Source organism: Cavia porcellus, unplaced genomic scaffold, assembly GCF_034190915.1.
Source record: "Cavia porcellus strain 051 isolate PalLab524CR breed Dunkin Hartley unplaced genomic scaffold, mCavPor4.1 scaffold_12, whole genome shotgun sequence".
Taxonomy (NCBI): Eukaryota; Metazoa; Chordata; class Mammalia; order Rodentia; family Caviidae; genus Cavia; species Cavia porcellus.
In genome coordinates this window covers 38,347,132-38,368,596 of record NW_026947495.1, presented here as the reverse complement: position 1 = coordinate 38,368,596, position 21,465 = coordinate 38,347,132, and the positions used below count along the sequence as shown (strand labels likewise).

General features: G+C 38.2%; 1 protein-coding gene and 1 long non-coding RNA gene across 8 annotated transcripts in view; one reads left to right on the top strand and one right to left on the bottom strand.

Moving 5' to 3' along the window:
* Nucleotides 1–374: 374 nt before the first annotated feature.
* Nucleotides 375–1,849, top strand: LOC134478372 (uncharacterized). Its single transcript, XR_010051000.1, has 3 exons — nucleotides 375–653; nucleotides 1,151–1,223; nucleotides 1,683–1,849. It is a non-coding gene; the product is annotated as an uncharacterized LOC134478372 (long non-coding RNA).
* A 10,523-nt stretch (nucleotides 1,850–12,372) lies between these two features.
* Nucleotides 12,373–21,465, bottom strand: part of Mbd5 (methyl-CpG binding domain protein 5) — a 407,001-nt gene continuing 397,908 nt past the window's right edge. For all 7 annotated transcript variants that reach the window (XM_063259600.1, XM_063259599.1, XM_063259605.1 and 4 more), the window contains 2 exons: nucleotides 15,936–16,011; nucleotides 12,373–12,961 (listed from right to left, as the gene is read on the bottom strand). In XM_063259600.1, the coding sequence (XP_063115670.1) occupies nucleotides 12,890–12,961; nucleotides 15,936–16,011 (148 nt within the window). In that variant the 3' untranslated portion in view covers nucleotides 12,373–12,889. The remainder of the gene's footprint in view (nucleotides 12,962–15,935; nucleotides 16,012–21,465) is intronic.

The window sequence follows — 21,465 nt, the reverse complement described above, 5'->3', positions numbered from 1 at the left end:
CAGCCAACAATGGACTGTAGTCTCTGAAACCAGGAGCCAAAATAAATCATCTTGAAGTTGTGACTGTCAGGTACTTGGTCCCAGTGGAAAAATACTATTTGGCTTTTATCATGGCTTTACCATGAGTCATCTTGGATACCACTTGGCCTTGGTTTTTCCATCTGTAAAATAAGACAATCATAGGACCTATATCATAGGCTTGTTATGAGAAATAAACAAGTCATTTATAATGTAAACTTTAGCATGGCATTTGAAATATATTAAGCACCACAGGTCAGTTTTATCTCTAATTCATGGTTAACAGGGAGAAGTAGACCTATTTCTGCCCACTTTTGTCCTTGTATCTGTTGTTCTCTTTTGTAGCCACCGCCTGTGGTCCTCATGGCTCAAGCATGCACATGATCCATTTTATACTCATCGACTTGGTTTTCAGCTCACGGATTCATTTCTGAAAGGCATCTTTTATTTGTGCCTCTTGGTTTGATGTTCCCATAAGGAAGGATCTGATTGTTCTCTATTCATCTTTTTGGGGCCCAATCAGTCAAGAAAAGTCAGTCAACCATTCTCAGACCAAGCACCTGCTGCCACACAAGTCCAATCACCCGAGACTGGGAGAACAGAGATACTGTACACAGTGTGAAATCCATTTTGAGGTAAGACTCTACTCAGAATTTAACTAACTCTTCTTGTGAAGAGTTCTAAAATCCTTGCTCCTTTTGGGGCTGTGACTTCTGACGCTATGATAAAAGAGGCAATTAGCTTCCCCCTGGCTCTTCTCTTGGAACATTTCTTCTTGGAACCCATACAGTGAGGAAGCCTGGACCACAGAGAGGCCATGTAAAACTGTTGTGGCCAACAGCGCCAGTGTCAGCCCTCACCAACTACCAGTGGGCATGTGAGGAGGAAGCCTTCGTGATGACTACTTAGCACTGACCACTGCACTGGAGACCCCATGTGACAGCCACCTACCTGAGCTGGGGTACATTATAGCAGTGGTGAACCTTGACATGCTTATGCTCTTTATTCTTATTTCTCATCTCAAATACAGGCAAACATGACAGCTGCAAAACATATCTGAGAGATGTTTCATCACCCTAGTGGTCTGAGTATAAGGCATGCTGATTGGGTGTCCCACCTTTCTGTCTCCTAGGATGACAGCATATGGCACTAGGACCACACCCTCATCTTCTCTGCTGTCCTTCCCACAGCTGACAGGCTTTCAGGTAATTTATTTGATCTCATGGGGATTTGTAGATCCTGGTCAAGAAAATTATAGATTTTGTGATGGACAGAAGCAACCCCCTCAAAGCTCATCCTATGCAGCATTATCTTTTTGCTTCAGGAGTTTTGCTTCATATATTCTTTTGTAGTGAGAAAAGAAAATAGCAAATCTATCCTGAGGGAGATAAGATGTTCCATGAGGTATAAGGACAAAATGTACACATAAATTGGATTGTTCTTGTTACTGCATCTCGGTAATTCAGCCCAACATAAAGGACAATAGTAAGTGTGGGGTTGGACGAGGAGATTGAAGTTACCTGGAGAAAATGCTTCAGGGAGCTATCTTGCTATTTTTGTGAGCAGGTAGATCTTACAAAGATAAATACAGTAAACCCCAGCAGCGGTTTTCTTAATAAACAAAGGTTGACAAGAACATGCTAATTACTAGTCCTCTTCAACAGAATCACAGAGTATTAGTTGCAAAAGAACCTTCCTGTCTCCTTAAAATCATTTGGCCAGAGAATCGTGTGACATGGACAATCAAGAATGAGCTGAAACTGGAAACTACAAGCCTCCTGACTTCAACCTTATGCCTCTGGGTTCTAAATGTAACCCTATTAAATTGCTGACCATTATTCTGACCATTTTCCATGTCTTAATTTCGGGAGTAAATGGTATTTTGACTGCGTCTCTCACAAGGCAGCAGGATTTTTACCTTGGGGTCAGTGGAACAAATTTGCACTGTTGACATTATTCTAGGAGGACAGGAAACATTATTCACCATGAGATTATGGTTAAGGTGACTGTTCTAAAAATAAAATTTTATGGTGCTATAGAATCCTATAGGTGTCCTAATGGTCATTATGTTTTAGCTATTTATTTGGCATCAGTTTTCAAGGTTAGACTGTGAGGTAGGAATATGGCATTTATATTCACTATTGAGTCCTAGTTAAGTATTCCCTTGAGCTAAGAACCTAATACATACTTATTGAGTGTGTGTGTGCAGATGAGTAGCTGTCACTTATCTGGTTTAAACTATTTCAAATGGCTTTCCATGGTCCACTGCCCTTGAAGATCTGCCACCACCTCATGTCCCATATGACCTGACTTCTGCTTACTGTCTGGGCTTATTATCTTTTCCTTTATTTCCTTACATTATACTCAAGACTTACAGAATCCTTCTAGTTCCCAGAAAAGTATACTAATCTCCACTTTTACTGACTCTGGGCCTTTGTATTTTGTCTCCTCATAAATGTCCTTGATCCCTGTGGGCTGAATTCTTACCCTTCTGTAAGTCACTTAATCCCATCCCCCAACATTTGAGTCTCCCAGTAGCCAAAGCTCCTTGTAACGTACCTGACTTATGGTTCTTTTCAGTGCATTGTAGTACTGGCTTACTTGTTTTTCTTTTACACTAAAACATGACCTTTGAAGAAACCTTTACAATTTAACTAAGAGGTAAAATAATCCTTGAATATTTTTTGAATGAATGAATGAACAAGCAAAGAATACCCACGGGAACCTTGGCATTACAAGGTGGCCCAGAAATCTACTCAGTTGCTTCGCGGAAGTTTTTAATGTCCACCTGGTTTATTCCTTAGGTTTACAAAGCTTCCAGAGCTCTAGATTCAGATTATTCATCTATCATGTACCAGTTTTTCTCTAAGCTGGACTTGGAGAAAATTCTTCAGCATGTTTACTGCTGTAATGTCTAGGAAATATTTATCTTTCTTCCTTGAAAACCCCTGAGTACCCGTGGGTCTGAGTACCTTTAGACTTCATTTGTAAGGTGTTTTGCAAAGCACTTTCATATGCCTGCTCATATGTGGGACAAGCAATGTTCCAGGGACAGATGAAAAAACTCAGGCTCAGCCAGACATGGTAGCACAAGCCCATACAAAATCCAAGTACTTGAGAGACTGAGGCAGGAGCATCCTGCAAGTTTGAGCTCAGCTCGGGTTGCAAAGTAAGCCCAAGGCCAGCCTGAACTGCACAGCGAGACCCTCTCTCAAAAAGACAACAACAAAAAGAAAAACCACTCAGGCTCAGAGAAGATGAGGTACTTGTTCAAAGTCACACAGCTAACAGCAAAACCAGATCTAGGACACAGGTCAGTTCTTTTTCCACAGTGCTATAACCTTATGAATGAACTGCTTCAAACCACACTCTGTGGTTATTTGTCAAGCAAACTACAGAAGTATCTTGAAGTTGGGAGTATTTGGACTACAAATTCATGTACACAGTTAGGGTGCTTGACCTGTGTCTTGAACTGGAAATTCTACCATAGCTTTCATTTATCCTCTTACTCTTAGCAAGCGTGGCACAGAAAGTTCTGGGACTGTGGTTCATCTTTTCTCCTAAGCAGAGGACAGACCCCATCTCAGATTTACGGAGACCCATTCAGACGGATATCTTGCAGTTACAGAAAGATCAAAGTCATTCTCAAACCTCATATAAAGCACAGATTCCATGTTACTTACCATAGTTTTAGGAATTCTTTTCTTCCTTTGTCTTTCCTTCACCATTTACTTAAAAGTGAGCATGCAAAATTGGTTAAGAAAAAACTGGGTTCCTCTTCTAGGAGTTCATCACTGCTGATAGTCATTGGAGCAACCTGTTAGGAATTTCTGGTTACTTGTTGCTCAGCCTAAGGGTGTCCAAAGCTGGATGCACACCCTCTGGACATGATGCAGGACAGAACTGGGGTGGGGGAGGAAAATAGACTTACTTAAGTTTATCTCAGTTGTTTCTTAATTTCTATGTTGTGTATTTATAATATTCCACATGTTAATTCAGTGTTCATACATGCAACAGTACATACATATACATATTTGTATATAGTGTGTCCTCAGTTTTACTAATAGGAATTCCTGATCAAAATGATGAAAACCATGGTCTTAGGGAAAGTAAAGCCCTGAGGCAAGAATTGCACATCTTTTTATATTTCTGTTTTCTGCTGAGAGAGCTAGGAGCTCCTCACGACGGCAATTACTGGGTGTAATCTCTTTGGGCCTGATTGCCCTGAAAGGCACAATGCAGACACTTGCTCCACTCCCCTCCCCATGCCTCACCCCTTCACGAACTCCTTGGACATTTGGATAGAGCCAAGAAGCCAAGATAAAGGAAAGGAAAGGGTGCCTCCTTGCTTCTGCTGGCTCCTGCCCATAGAGATGGCTTTTCCAGAGGTAGCCTAGAGCCTTTCTTCATTCCAATTCTAGCATCCCCCTTTCCGAGCTCCTGCGAAATGGTAGGTCCACTTCCTTTTTCCTTTGCAACACAAACCAGAACAGTGAGAATCAGTCTGAAATCACAAACTCCTAACTCCATGTTCATTCTGAAGTTCAAAGAATCCTACTGACTCTAAATAATACCAATTTGATTGGGAAAGGTGACAAGAGTATGCGAAAGGGCACAGGAGATTCTCTAAGGATACTACCTGAGCACAGAAGCAATTTAAGATTAATCTGGCAGGGAAAGCTGTGTTTTGGAGGAATTCAGTCACAGTCCAGGGACCAAAGCCTCAGGCAGCTGGTCCTCCTGGACACATTTTCTACCTGGAGCATTCCACAGCCTCCCAGGGAGCTGGGCAGACAGCGGTCCTGCCCTGTGAGCTACTTACTCAACTAACCCTATTCCTTCATCTCTGTTGAACATTTCTGCCTGCTTTAGCAAGGCACAAATCAGTTATCACAGACAGCAAAAGTCTAGGTATAGTATCTGGTCATGTATTTCTAATTAAGAAATAATCCCTAATGGCACATAAAAATACTATCACTTTAGAGTATTAGCTCTTTTTTCTCTTAAATTCATTCACCAGAAATTATCTATTTTCACTTGCGTGTTAGTTTTTTGGATACAACAAAGCCTAGTATGGTTGTGGACCACCCCCACCCCCAACATATATACATACATGTACACATACACATACATGTACACGTACACGTACACATACACATACACACATTTCAACCCCTCCTGAATCTTCTGAGGACCTCCTGACTCTTACTTGGTTCAAGATTTTACTCAACAGTATCCATGTTAAAATTAGAGAGGACAAATACGGGTTAAATGTGAACAAGGCCCTCTTACGTGACCATCCCATAGAAAACTGATGCTTTAAGTTACAGGAGGGCTAAAGTCTACTTCCCTGACCTGACTAAGTTTAGGTTGTTATCCGTTTCAGGTCTAGAGCTACTACTTATTTGCAGAGTGAGTTTCAACCTTACCCTGAGGCTGAAGGTTACCAGTTCTCAAATTTACCTGATGATAACTCTGTCCTGGTTACCACAGGTGACTCATTGACCTCCTTAGAAAAAGAATATTTTAGACTGGCTCATTAGGAAATAATCTTGCTGGTTCATTTCTGAAAGTGCCATCTTAGACAGTAGCATTCATCCAAAACGAGAGACGAGAAAAGGATGCTTCAAATCTGTTCCTTTTTATTGGCACCACGCTATCCTACCTTCTGAGTCTCCCAGGAAGACACAGCCACTCTAGACATAGCTCTCTTTCTATTTTGTTAGTGATACAGTTTATCTTTGAGACATGGTCTCATTATGTAGTTAAGACTGGCCTTGAGCTCACTATGTAGCATGGGGCTGGCCTTGAACTTGCAGGAATTCTCCTGCCTCAGCCTACCAAGTGCTGACACTATAGGTATGCGCCACCAGGCCCAGTTTCATTCCTCATATATTTGATTATGTCTTTCACTGGCAGGGTGTTGGGTTCCTTTGCTAATCAAAAACTTTCGTATTGCAATTTTGTAAGGAACATTGTCTGAGTGCCTGTTAGTGTCAGGCACTGAGGGTTTTATCTGTGTCATCTCATTCAATCCTCAATCAATCCTGAAGGAAATGCTATTCTTATCCTCTTTTTGGAGATAACAAAGTTAAATTCATATAGGTTAGGTAACTTTCTGTAAATCAAATAACAAGCAAGTGACACCATCTAGATTTGATTGCTTCTAGATGAGGACTCTCTGGGCCCGATTTCTAGCTATTCTAATGGACTGCCTCTGCTGTGGGATCCTGTGCCTGAGGGAAGGGCTATTTGCTAGCCTCTGGATTGGATGCCCCTAATGCACTATCCCTGTTCAGCTTTCTTAACCAATGGTTAGCTTTGATGAGCCCCAAAGACACTGTTTAGTGAATAATGGTGGCTGAGGTGTTTAGGAGCAAGTACCTAATCCTGGGCGGGAATGGCTGAGGAAAGGCCACTGTGGTCTCCCTGACTGTGAGACACCCATCTCCATAGCCAGATAGCCTTGTTCCGGGCCCTGACCCTTCTTGTGCTGACTTCCTGTGCTCTACAATCTTTAATGCTCACCTGTGACCTCCTGCATCGTTTCTTCCCACTGCAGCTTCTGATTCCTAGGAGAGAGATGCAGGATGAGGTGGTCACTCCAAAGGCCCACACCTTGCCTGCACTTACCTGTGCAGCTAAGTGGTTAGCCCAGCCTGTGGTAGTCAAAGTAGAAACACTGTTGCTTTCCTATTTGTATATAATAAGTAGGGCACAATTCTATGGGCAGTAAGTATAACTGTGCTGAGTTCCACTTCTTTATCTGAAATCCTTAGAAAAAATGTTTTGAATTTTGGGTTTTCTTTTTGTCTTTGGAATACTTATGTATGCATAATGTCTTTGGGATGGGACCCAAGTCTAAACAAGAAATTCAATTGTTTTATATAGACTTTATACTCAGAGCCCAAAGCTAATTTTGTGCAATATTTTCAGTGCACCTGCACTTTGACTATGACTCATCACATGGAATCTAGTGTGGAATTTTCCACTTGCAGTGTCATTCTGCAACTCAAAACAGTTTGAACTAAAAAAGAAGTTTTGGCTTTTGGAGCATTTTCAATTTCAGGTTGTCAAATTAAGAATGTTCAATATATATATTTGAAGACATTTCTAAGATTGGGAGGGAATTTGCTCAACAAATGTAACATGAAGCATTATGGTGAGGCTGGAACTTTTTACTTTTTAAAGAAGTGAGTACTTTTTTTAATGCTGCACTTCGAGGGAGATATGCACTCTTCAATCTTTATCCCTCTAATTATCCTTTCCTAACAGTGCAGTTAGAAGAATCTTTTTTAAACACATTCCTTATCATATCACCTCTTACAAGACAATAATAACTCCCTATCAATGCATGGTACATGCAAGAGTGATAACAAGACTTCCTCGGGAGGCTGAGGATGTGGCTCAGTCAGAGAACACTTGCCCAGGGTGCACAAGGCTCTGGGTTCAATCCCCAGCACTCCAAAAGGAAAGAAAAAGAGAAAGACAGACTGGCCCAAGACCCGTAACTCTCCAGCCATTATTCTTTCATGCTTCTTCTAATATCCAAGCCTCGGCACATGCTGGTTCCTCTGCCTCTAACACACTCTGTCGTCCCCTTCCCATGCCATGCAGGTCTTTGCCTGACTCCTCATCTTTTCCCTGCCCTCCTTTGACCCTGCCCCCCATGAAATGATGTCACAGCCCTCTGATGTGCTCCCCTCTTATCCCTTAGCATCATTTATCATATTCACCTGTTTAACTGGCATCTATAACTCTAGTCAGGGAGAGGATGGACCTGTCTCATGCACTGCTACATCCCTATTTGTCACTTAGGGTATGGTACACAATGGCATTCAGTAAACATTTACTGAATGAGCAAATCTAACCGTGAAACCTCCTAAATCTTCTGAGATGCTCATCAAAACTGATTACAGGCAATTCAGAACTACTGGTACCTGAGCCCCGCTTGTCCCCGTAGGTATTCCTCTTCTTGACCCAGGACAGGCAGCTACACTGCCATCGGGAAGCATTCTCTTACTGAAGCTCCTTGCACTGCCTAGGATGCAATGTGTTCCTGCAAACTCTGGGCCATGGTATATATAGGTGACTCTTCTAAGCCAGAGGGTTCTTAAAACATGCCTGTCTTGGGTCTTACAATGTAAAGTGAGTTGAAGTAAAACTGATATTAATGTGTTTGTCTCCTTAACCATATGCTCAGAAGCTCTACTTTGGCATAAAATTTGGCTACTTTTAGGCATCAGTTTCTAAATGCAAATCTGCCCGTACTTTACACAGATATATGCTTTCGAACTAGTTTCATTATTGTAGTGGTTTTCAAATTTTATTTTTGAATCCCCTCATTTCCCCCCCCAAGGAGACATTTGGTAATGGCTGTAGTCATTTTTGATTGCTACAGTTTGGGAGGGAGTACCACAGGCCACTAGTGGGTTGAGCCCAGAGGTGCTGCTAAACACTCTATGATTCATAGGGTGTCCCCACAAACAAAAAATGACCTGGCCCAAATGTCATTAGTGTCAACATAGGGAGGCCCTGCATTAAGGTGACATTCTGCACATACCTGAGATCACAGAACCAGGACCTATTTGTCTGTGCTTTCCAAAATGTATGGAAACAAAGCAGAAAATAGTAAGTTGAAACATAGTAAGGAAGCTGGGGCTTTTCCTCTGCTTGCCTAGTATTAGAAGATGGGTAGCTAGGTCTCCAGTGGAATAATTGTGTAGTTTTCATAGGTAGATTTTTGTCATAGATTAATGAATTACCTACGGAAACCTTATAATGAACAGCATTTAAAATGGAATTGAACAGATTTTTGGGTGTGAAAAAAAGTTTCAGTGAAATCAAAACCATATTTGTTTTTCACATTGAAAATATGCAGGTCATTTTCTTTTCCTAATAATATAACCCTGGGGACAAAAATATCCATTTGAAATGCAAGTGAAATGTAAACTGCGTCTTTTCTACATAGACATTCCAGTGTATTTATACTTAACCCATCAAGGCATGATGTTACAAAACACAGTTGTATATTAATGAAGCCATCTGGCATCAAATTTTCCAATTTATAGACAACTTTGTATTTACATAACAAATTATTAAATCAACCATTTTTCCGGTTTATAAAAGGTCACTGAAGTACACACACAGTGTGTATAAAGCAGATAAGGCTGATAATACATATTTACAGTAGATACAAATTAATCTTTCATTTTTGAAGATAATGCTTTATATATATATTTTTTTTTCTATATCAGACTCCCCACTGTTAGCAGGATATACCATGCTTCAGTTGTTTATTGCTTTTTGGCTTACTGATTTAATATTCACTTCTGTGTTGTTACACATATGAATTACTAATGTTCTTATCTCTTTGGCTAATGCAAATATGAGAAAGTGAATGAAAGAAAGAAAAACTAATTCAGGATTATCGTTATGGTTGCCTGGTATCTTTTGTTCATATCCCCAAATGAATCAAGTAGCACATAACTTATTTTATACATGCCACTGAAAAATCTTGAGTCTTGCATCATATCATTTGGGTATAAATGGGTAAAGTAAATAAGATTTTGAATCTTCACTAAGGTATAGAGTCTTCTCTTTCTTTTCAGAAAGAACAAAGCCACAAACATCTTGAGCGTCTGAGATTTCAAAATCCTAATGCAAAATTGTTCCTGACTTCCAAGGGAACACTGCGGATTGGTACCAAAGTTGATATCATGGTCTGAAATGAAAAAGAATCAACTCATGTGATAAGAGAGTCTTCATAAAGCTCATGGAAAGTGAAATAACAGCCCTCCACCCCTCCTACAATTCTGCAGGGTTATATTTAAGTAAGAAAGCTATGTTTACTTAAAAAACAGACATAGCAAAAAACTCTAAGTAAGAGTTTAAATAAAAGACTACATGTAGCCCATGATATCACAAGGGATGAATATTCTTCTTAAAGAATTTTCATTCATAATGAGACTGAAAAGTACAATCCAAAAACATTCCTTTAAATAAATAAAAACCTTTGAATGCTTTTTATGCTACAAACAAGACAAGCCACACAAAAGCTGCTCAGTTAATATTCACTCATTGGAAATACTCTCTAAAAACTACTGCAATGTGTAGTTTATTCTCCATGTGCATCTAGGGCTGTTAGGGACACAAAATTAAATTAGATTTCCTTTTTCCATCAGGAACTATTGTGTTCTTGAAAGAAGCAAAAAAATTTCATTGTTTCCATTCTTGGATTTGTTTAAAAAAGTTTATTTTAGGGAATAAAAAATGTACTAACATTGAAGGTCTAGCCTTCATTTTTTAAAAAAATGAATTAGCTTCAATACAAAGAGAAAGAAATGGCTTGATGGGCAGAATTGAAGTATGAGTGACCAATTTTTAATTGTAAACAAGGTGCAACATCTAAAAAAATATTAAAGTACTCCATGACCTAAAACGCTAACAATATTTACATTAACTACATACATGAAACCATTTAACTGCAAGAGGAAAAAGACCTCATGTGGACTGAGACAGCTATACCTAGCACTCACAGCAAAGCCATATGCAACCAGTGAAGTCATGGGCAGAAACATACTTTATATGGGCTACTGATGTAAAGTACACAGTGGTGGGCAAGCACGAATGGAATTCGCTCAAAATGACAAAAAGAAGGTTTGGTTGCCCCAAACTCATTCTGAAGACAGAAAGGCAAAGGCTAAAAAGTCTTCATATATCAACACTTAACAAACACACATACAGACACACGCAACACACAAGCAACAAGGGTGCCTGTCTGTGAAGAAACACGTTGTGTAGACAAAACAGTAGAAAAGCAGGTTGATGCAAAAAATATATATATAAACATTAATGGTTTCAAGGTAGCAAAGGTATAACAAAAACGTGTCGACTAAACTACATGTTTGTGACCTATATAAGGTGCCAGGCAGGCAGGTCCAGCATTTTGGAAACATGGAGGGACCTACCCCTGGAGGAAGAGTTCTGCACCAGGCCATGAACCTCAGTGTGCCCAGTTCGCCCCCTCAGGATGGAGGGTGAGAGTGGTGGGTACAGAAGGGACGAGACACATGGGGCCTAAGAGCTGTCGCCATCAGAAGTGAGCCAAGGTGGCATGCTCTGTGCTGTGGCCCCCAGAAACTCACTCGAGGAATGACCTCGGTCTCCTTTCTCCTGAGTGACTGGAACTCAGCACTGAGGAGTGGGGTCGGGGGAAGCAGATGGGGAAAAGAGTGGGGGAAGCGGTGGCGTCCAGAGCTGGTTATTAGAGAACTTGAGGCTGTGGAGAGAGCCCCAGGCGAGGCACAGGTAGTGCTCCAAGTGGATTGTGGGGTGGAGGCAGGTGGTTCCCAGAAAAAGGGATGACAACCTCCTTGGGGTGAAGTTAGGCTGGTGATCTGGAACTTCACTTATCTACCTCCGGGCCGGGTTATGCCACCATCACGAAAAATTGTGGAAAGAAAGATGGAAAATGATGTTGTGCTACAATTCTTATTAATTACCTTGTACTTTACAATGGCTCACAGTTTTAGGTTTGTATACTTGTAGTATTTTCTCTCTACATTTGTTTCACATTTTTTTCTTACTTAATATAATATAAATAATTTGGTTAATAGATTTAACCTGCACATTTCAGCCACATTTTATATATATATATATATATAAGAATCTGTTAATGGTATAAATAATTCTTTAAATAAAATAAATCTGATATATTACATAATACTGATAAAAAATTACCATCACTAATAGTTTTGTAAGCCACCTTAACTTCCGGGTTAAATAATACTGATGAATGGATATGAAATTTGCTTCGATGATTTGTATTTATTTTGGCCACTGCAAAGAAACTGAACTATAATCACCCTTGCCTTTGATAACAGTTTCAAAATGGGGCTTTTGCTTCCATGTGTGGAAATAGAAATTTTACCTTGTCAGGTATCATTTGCAAAAAAACCTTAGTTCTGAGGATCGGTGGTGGTAAGATACTTAGCTTAACAGGTGGCTATCAAATACTAACTACAGAACTGGCTGAGTAAAATATTCCATCTAAGTTTTTTTTTATAAAACTTATTCTATTTTAAAACTTAGGTAAAAAAAATATGCAACAAATGGTTGCAGTTTCTGAATTCTTAATTTAGACCTGTGAGCCCTCATCCCTTTAGAAATCTGCAAGGTTGCAATTTCCTAGCTACCCAAAATTGAGTCCAGTGTATCCAGGCAAGGTCCACTCCAAATAGACATTATAAATGGACACCCAGTGGTGTGTAGTGTTATGTCATAATTCAGATATTACATCATCATGCCTTTTCTCTGCTGTTAAATACAAAAACAGCATCTTTTACATTATCATAGAAAAGCATTTAGGTTGTATTTTTATTTATCACTTTACACTGGTAGTCTCTGGTAGGTGTACTCCATAGAAACCAAAGAATTTTGTACACTATTTCTTTGTACAATAAAAGATAAAGTGTGCATTAGGTATGCTTGTACATGACAATATTGTACAATATTTACATTTTCGATATTACCATGAAATTCTGTATTTTCTATATACAACACTGAAAATTCTTCAGAAACATTTGGACTATTTCTTTAATCACAATTTTAGTGTCATAGAAAAAGAGTTGCTCAGTACTCCTGACCATTGATCCCTCTCATCATACAGGGATTATGACTGGTTTTCCACCACTCATTATCCTTCCTCATTCTCCGTGTGTATCACTGTTCCTCTTAGCACCCTGTTGTGGTGGTAGCTATCTGCCATAGTTTAAATACTGATATAACAGTGGCCATATCCATATCTATGTACATATACATCTCTGCACATCTCTTTGACAAACACTGCACATTAGTAGAGTAGTCTCTGTTATCTGGAGATCTTCCTCCGCTTGGGCTTGGGTGGTCTCATTTGTCTGTCTCCCTGTGGGATTTGGTGAACCTGGAAATAAAAAAGTAGAAGAAACCAATAACAACAGAGGTTGAAATCATAAACACCATATGAGTTCTGATAAAGAAATAGGCTTTTACTTTTAATCACGACATCCTGAGACATTTAAATTTTTTAGCAAGACCTCTATGTGCTCACAGTCAAAACATAAAGTATACTAGAAACCTGGTAAATAGTGGAACATAAGGATGAATAGTGATGGCAAATCTTTTAGGCTTGCTGTGTGATGTCATAACGAAACCTTTAGGCTTGCTACAGTACTCGCGCCCTACCTTTGCCATCAGGGAACCAGAGAAAACCAAATGCAAGGAACGCAACGCACATTTGCTACCTCCACTGTACTTCTAAGACTAAAAGAAAGCCTTTCTTGCCAGGTATCCTAGTTGACCAATCTCACAGGAGCCTGGAAAGGCAGGTTAATACATACAAAACACGTTCTTTTCTACTTTATCACTGTGTTTAGTTTACAACTATGAAGCAGTATGAAAGGTCATATGAACATGCACACACAGTTCAATGCAATGCTTGCTTATGTAAAGAATAAGGATGGAAAATGGGATACCACCACCATCTGTTGGCAGGTCTGCGCTTGTATAGTCTGAAAGAGCAATTCATACAACTCGTCTTTAAATAATAATGCAGGGACCAGCAGCAATTAAGGCCATGCATCAGATTAAGCAGGGGTTAAGCAGCATTAGAGCATTAGCTAGCAGAGAGGATTTTGAGGGGCAGGAAGCAGGTGACCTAACACAGCTACTGATAGGGAGGGAGTAAGGACAAGAACAGGAATAGCAGGACAGCCCTGAGGTAATGGTACAGGAATGCTTAACAACCAGTATTTAGACACAAGTTCATTGTAACATTTCCCAACTTCTGTGGTGTAGTTACTTTTACCATGACCAATTTCAATCTACCAATAAGGGTATCACAGAATTTAGAACTAAGAAGAGATGTACATGGTTAGCTCTTGAGATCCACCACAAGTTAGTTCAATTATACATTTTAAAAACAATATTTAGGGACTGAGATGTAGCTTAATAACACAGCACTTCCTAGGGATGTGTGAAGCTCTGGGTTCAATCTTTAGCAACACAAATACAAACACACACACACACACACACACACATATACAGGTTATATCAATACTATTCAGTCAAATGCAGGATTTTTAAAACATACTTAAAATTTTAAAAATGTTTACGAGATTTTCAAACTACCTCTTCCTTCTAATTCTCTCCATGCATCTTTCCAACAAAATATTATAACTGAAGACTTTTTTTTGGTGCTGGGATTTGAAATCAGGACTTTGTGTTTGCCAGGCAAGTGCTGTGCCACTGAGCTATATTCCCAATCAAAGACTTTTGTAATCGAGGAAGTCTTTATCAGATTGCAAACTACTGTTGTAATCTGTGGACAAAATGTGGTTCCAAATTATTTTATGTAGCCATATGGCATTTTAATTTTTTTCTTATCTTTTTGAGACAGTTTCACTATGCAGTTCAGGCTGGCCTTGAATGCACTTTGTAGCCTAGGCTGGTCTCAAATTTGCAGCAATCCTCCTGCCTCAGCCTCCCAAGTGCTGGGATTATAGGCATGCACCATCACATTTAGCTTCAATATTTTTTAAATAGTTGCAAAAATGAGAAATTTTACTTCTACACTTTTGGCTTCTGAAGAAAAATGGGAGATTTTGGAATCCCAGTACAGTTCTCCACATAGCTAAGATCTCCTGGGGGCATGAAAAGAGGAGCTTCTTCTGGAGAAAGAGCCCATATCCCCAGGCTACATGATCTTTATGGCTCTTTGGTCACAAAGGTCAAAAGACCTGAGGCAGAGAATAGTGAGATTATGGTCAAATCCATTTTCTCTTTTTCCTGGGGACACATCACATACTACATTTCCTAGCCTGCTCCAGTTAAGAAGGTCATATGCAGAATCACAAGAAATGGTAAGTTGGGCCTGGGAATTTAGCTCAGTGGCATAAGTTCCTGCCTTGCAAGCAGGCAGTTGTGAGTTTGATCCCCGGCACTGATAAAAAGAAAAAAAAAAAGAGAGAGAAATGGTAAGTTTGCAGGCCCTGCCCACAGAAATTATGCAGAAAGTCCACTACAAATGCACTTTTCTTTTGCTTGCTGGGCTGGATGCAAAGGCTGCCTAGAGCACTCTAGGGTCCTGAGGAATGGTGGATACATGGAAAGAATGTGGACCTCTGAATGAGTGTGTGGAGCAACCACTTCCTCAACCAGCAGCAGACTCAAGGAGCAACAACTTTGCTGAGTTGAATCTCTAAGACTGCAAGTTGCAACACAGCCCATAGCAAAGCGCATCTTCATTGGTTTTTCTCAATCTCCTTGAATTCCTGTTGCTGTCAGACCTGATCTACTTTGCTTCTGAAATTATTTGTATGGTCCCAGGAGACACTAGGAATTTTAATGCACAGCTCAATTAAAAATGTAAAGAAAACATAGATAATATTTGCAAAATCAGAGTGTATAGCTTATAGTTTAACAGCAAAATCTTATTCTAAGTATTTTAATTAGAGGGAAGGGAGTAGAAATGAAATGAGATCTATATACTCTTCATCCAACTTTTCAATTTCACTTTTTTTTCCTAATGGAAAGAGTGAAATTTGCACTATTAAATATTTAGGAAATAGTAATGGCCACAGATATTCAAAAAGTCAAGAAAGCTGTGACTTTAACTTCAATATATTGTTGCTTATATTTTAAAAGAATGTTGTATAAGAAAACAAAAGTTATTTATCTCAGAAAAAAGACATAGTTAATATTGCTAAATTATTTTTCTTAAATGACTGTGAACTGTTCCTGATAAGAGTCTTTTCCTGATCCAGTAATTTAGTATTGCTATGTGAGTTGCTTGACAATATTCAAGAGACACTGCCAAAAAGAATAACACAACTTATTTTCAAAGAAACACAGTATAATGGAAAAATAAATTAACTTACACTCCCAGACATTTTGTCCAGTTCACTCATGGCCTCATGAATAGCAGCTTCTAAATGGTTATTTAGCTTTCCACTTCTGAAATTAATGAAAACAACACACCAGATTAATAAATTAAAGAAACAAAATCTCAATTTAATTCCCTAATCAGAAAACAAAAGTACCAATTCTACCAGAGAAAGTCAATTTATATTCACATTTGAAAAATTCAGATGACAAAACATCACTCTGGGATTTTTACCACTGAATACTAATGATTAAAGTCACAAAACTACTAAAAAGTTGAACATATGAAGCAGAGGAAAATAGGTCCTTTTCCTTCTACATGGTTTTTCCACAATATGATAATTTTGGAAGAATGCTGGGCGACGCTTCTCTTTTCCCACCAATGTAAATCATTCTCTTGAATCCAGCCGGCTCTCCTAGTTTTTTGCTGGCTATCTCAGACTCCCAAGCTCTCTCTCTAAACGGTGGAGGGGGCGAAGTGCAGGCTCTGGCCACTAGGGAGCGCGCTCTGCCCTCTCTGGAGCATCCTGGTTTCTGCAATTGAGCAAGTAAAAGCTGAAATTCTGGTGCTCTTTCCAGGAGGCAAACAGCTAATTAACTTGCTACACTTGAACTCCTAGCCTGACCCCCATCACATTTCCCCCAAAACTAAAATGCTATAACTCTTTGAACAGAAATAAAGAAGGCTGGTCTAAGGGTGCTTTCCACTCCTTTGACCTTTTCTCTGCACTGAGTATTCTGTTGTACAAGTTTGGCTTGAATACCATGCCATATATATATCATTTTGGAAACTCACATCCTTTATGTTTATGTTATGTTTTTCTTTAATCTGAAGCTTACATCTATGAAATTCTTATATTAAATATGAAAACCAGGGAATCCACAGTATTTATCTTCGTGGTTATGTAAACTTTGCCCATTCTGTTAATTTGTTTTTTCTCTTTTATACATATAAACAATTGCCAAGTTATTCCAAATACTAAGATGATTCATTTCACTTATCCTGTCAAGAAAACCTGTTCCTCATAGGCTATTACCATGCCTAAATTCTATCTCAGCATCTACATGCAGACTGGAAATTTGCAGTTGTGAGAGTTTGGCTCGTGGTCCCACTTAGTTTAAAAGCATTTTGAACTTCTGGGGAATGCCTTGGCTCGCCACAGCCTTCACTCACTAGGTTTTATCCTTAGTACAACATGATGGGAGAATTCATCTGCATCATTTCTTTCTGTGCCTTCGAGAACTTTGATTTCAACCTCTGAATATTACATTTCTAGGCACACCAGAAAGGCTGAGTATATTTACTAAATAAAAATATGTAGAGCTAGGGATTTAGCTCTGTAAAGTAAGCACTCATGAGGTCACAAGTTCAATTCCCAGTACCACCACCAAAAAAAAAAATCTGTCCAAAGCTAGCATGGATAGTCCTACATTTTGGAAAATATATATGCACTTTTAGGCAGAGTGGTAAAATTAATTATATGAATATAAATAAATATATTTGATTACAAATATTTTTCAAAGGTAACAGTCATAATTTTTTTACTCAATTATAAAAATGCAGTAGCATTACCATTAAGGATATTAAAATGATTCAACAACATTAATTAAAATTTTGCAATTTTTCCTTTTGTTCTTCAATAAGATATTTAAAATGTCTATAAAACCTTATAGTAATTTAGGTGAAATTAGTACAATATAATGTCTTGGCTTTAATAAACAGTTATTAGAGGGGGAAATTACTACTTTTGGAAGAGAAAATACATATATGGACACAGAGCATGAAACTGCTCGAATATATCAGAAGGCAAAGCTACAGACTACTTTCACACTCCAGCCAGGCCAGGGAAGGATGAACTTAGAAGGGAAAGAAAAACTCCATGAGTTCATGACGTGAACGATTAGTTAAAGCTTAGCCTTCCAGTCTAAGGGGCCTTCCCGTAGAATTTTCTTTACTATTTTGTATTCCCCACTGACATTTAATAATAAACATTTTTACTAATGGACACTTAAAAACCTATTTGATCATGCAGTAGATGTTCATATAATCACATTTCTAATTATTAATGGAGATAACTGCCATTTTCACCCATTGCGTGTATTGTCACACATTATTCTTATCTTCACTAATTTTTTTTAAAAGCCAGGTACAGATCTGTGAATGACCCAAGAAATAGGCGGGGAGGGTTTGAGAAGCTGCATGCCACTCTGCACTGTCAGTTTAGAATGACTGCAGCTCACTTTAGGTGTAGAGAACCAGCTGGAATAAACTTGGATGTGGAAAATCCCAGACTCTCAAAATAATCGAACCCATAGAGGAAGTATACAGACTTTAGAAAATTTAGCAATCTAAGTATGATTTTTGGTTTTATATTACAGTTGTGACATTATACCACTTAACATTTTCCAGGTTTATAAAAAAAAAAGTATACCAAAAAGTATGTATATATACAGATAGAAGATCTGATTTCCCCTTAAATGAAAATCATAGTATATCTAAAAAGCTGTAGAATATTTTTCTTTAATAAACTGATTTCTTGATACTTAAGTACAAAATTACTCTGAGTAATGTGCTAAATAAACATTGTTAACTCTTATGTGATTAGGCTATAATTAGGAAATCAGTTTAAAGATATTTATTACTGTACAGTTTGACTTAAGATGTTAAGGATTAAAATGACTCCACAAAGTTTTAAACATCTAATATGGTGGTAGAATGTTTCCACTAGCATAAATATTACATAATTTTGCTTCTTTACCTGTAGCTTTATAATAAAAGTAGCTATTTACTAAATATCATTTGCCCAGTACCATTTTAATGCATTCTCTTATTATCTTTAACAAACATGAAGTACTAATTAATATTCGTATTTTAGACATGAAGGGCTCAGAGAAATTAAGCAACCAGGGTCACACAGCTGGAATGTGCCTGAAACTGGACATGACTCCAAGTCAAACAGCAACATCTTAATATTTTTATTCCAAATGTAACTACTTTCTTTTTTCAGGCTTTTCCTTTTTTCGTCTTCCTCAGTCTACAAATCTTTGCCATCTTAAAAGTTCTCTGGTTGCCATTTTTCAACATCTTTTCACATGGGTAAAGACGGAGAACAAATCTATACCTGCTTTTTCTGCTCACTCCTTCCTCACCCGCGGCCACTTTCGTCTATGCCACTGAGCTAAATCCCCAGCCCCACCCACGGCCACTTTCTACATCCATCATGGGCTGGAAACTTCCCACCGAGGTCCGCTGTACCTCCAAATTGTCCCATTCAATGTTGATTCTTTTAGTGCTTGTCTTATTGAACAAAACAATATCTGTCCTTCATCATTTTACCATCCAGGAATTTTCAACCCTTGACTTCAAACCCTACCGCCTTTCTCTGGTTCTCTCCTCCTTTCCAGTCGTTCTCCCCTGTTCATTGTTCTATTCAATGTTCGGTTTTCCTGGCACTCAGTCTTTAACCTACCATTCTTCACACTGGCTTAAGCATCTGGTGACTGCAGCATTTTTGCATTGTCAAATATCCTTCCTCAACTAATTTCACCTAATGTAATTTCAACTAATTATTTAGGCTCTGTGGGTTTTAGGATCCTCATTTGAAAATGGGCTTAGTAATTATGGCCCATTTTTAGATTGGGAGAGTAAAATAATGGACATGAAATTACATGTGCAACATGTATAGCATTCTATAGGTGATCTATAAAGCAAGTCAATCTGCTTAGACAACAGTATAAGAAATAAAGCTTTATTTTTGCTAACGTTTGCTTCATATGTTCTTCTTTTATCTTTCCAGTCTAAGCTGTGAATTTATGGCTATCATAAGAATTGTTTCTGAGAGTGTCCATATTAACTCACCACGAACAGTAAACTGGCTTTGTAAAAACAACTTCAAAATTGTGGCTTTTCCTTATTACCTTTCAGAAACCACGAAGTAAAAAAAATGGATGGGAAAATAATCCAACTCATTTGAAGGAAATGTAGCTAAATATTTGGAGAAATTGTTTCATTTTTATGCTATCAACTGTTTTGCGTATAACCCACATAAGGAGCATGTTTCATTGGTAGAAACATTTTGAAAAATGTTTACACCGAGAAATAGGCACTGTTGGATATTTTACAGAAACTGGTCACTGCAATATTTTTGATGTAGGTATTTTACAATTTCTCTCCTTTCATCCAAACCTAGTATTATTTTTACTGACCTTGTCTTACTCTAACCTCTGCAGAGGAAGTGTCACTTCAGTCAGCACAGAGGGAACCTCTAGCCCTGTGTGTTTCTTGTGACATGTACAGGGAAGTAACTGATAATTTACTCAGCCCTCACCACTACTGCCAACATGTAACCTCCAAAAAAGTCTGGACACAGGTGTACAGGATTTGCCCTACGGATGTTATCTTCTTGTGACACAATTTATGGAGGTGAACATTCTTCCTAAGATCTGTTGACTTAAAATTTTACCTCTTGAAAGAATTGTTAAAAACATCACAAAGGGAAAAAGAGTGCTCTATTAATATGTATTACTGACATCATTATTTAAGCCTTTTATGTAAGATATACCATTAATTATTCTGATCTCCACTTTATAAATTTTGATGTGCAAACATATGTTAAAGGGATAGTTTAAAAGAGATAATAAGATACAAAAAGACTGAGCTTAAGTGTTAATATTTGAGGGAGATGGAAATTCCATTTGACCCAGCTATTCCACCTTAGGTATATTCCCAAAAGAACTGAAAACATAATACCAGAGTGTAAATACTACAGTATAAACTCATGTTTATAGCAGCACAATTTGTAATAGCCAGATCTTGGAAACAACCTAAGTGTCCAAAACTGAGGAATGGATAAAAAAGTTGTAGTATTTATATACAATGGAGTACTACTCAGCTATAAAGAATGATCACATTGAGATATTTATAAATAAATGGATGTAACTTGAGACCATACTCATAAGTGAAATAAATCAAACTCACATGTATAAATATCGTGCAGTCTCCCTAGTGTAAGTAATGCTAAGAGTCCACAAGATTTTATGGTAATCATGATTCCCCATTACATTGCTTTGAAGCCTTATAATGTTTTCACTCATTAGTTGGAATGGTTTTATTCTGTTTTGTTTGATTTTATTATGTGTGATGGTATGAACAGCTATTCTGAAGAAAACAAGACATTATGGCAGCCATTGCTGATTTAATATCATCTTGCTTTGAAGTCCTGCCATGCTTTTGTTCTTCTATTTCCATTGGTTCTATCATGTTGTGTCTTATTGGATTTTAATATGTATGATAGTATAAACAAATTTTCTATGGAAAATGAGATAATATAGTAGTCATTGTTCATTTTCTGTTATTTGGTTCTGAATGCTCTGTAATACTTTCATTTTCTCAAATGGTTTTATACTATTTTGTTATGTTTGATATTATTTTATGTGAAGGTCTGCTCAACTATTTCAAAGACTATTTCATTATGGCAGCTACTGTAAATATCCGGTTGTCTTGTTGTGAATTGCTGTGTTGCTTAC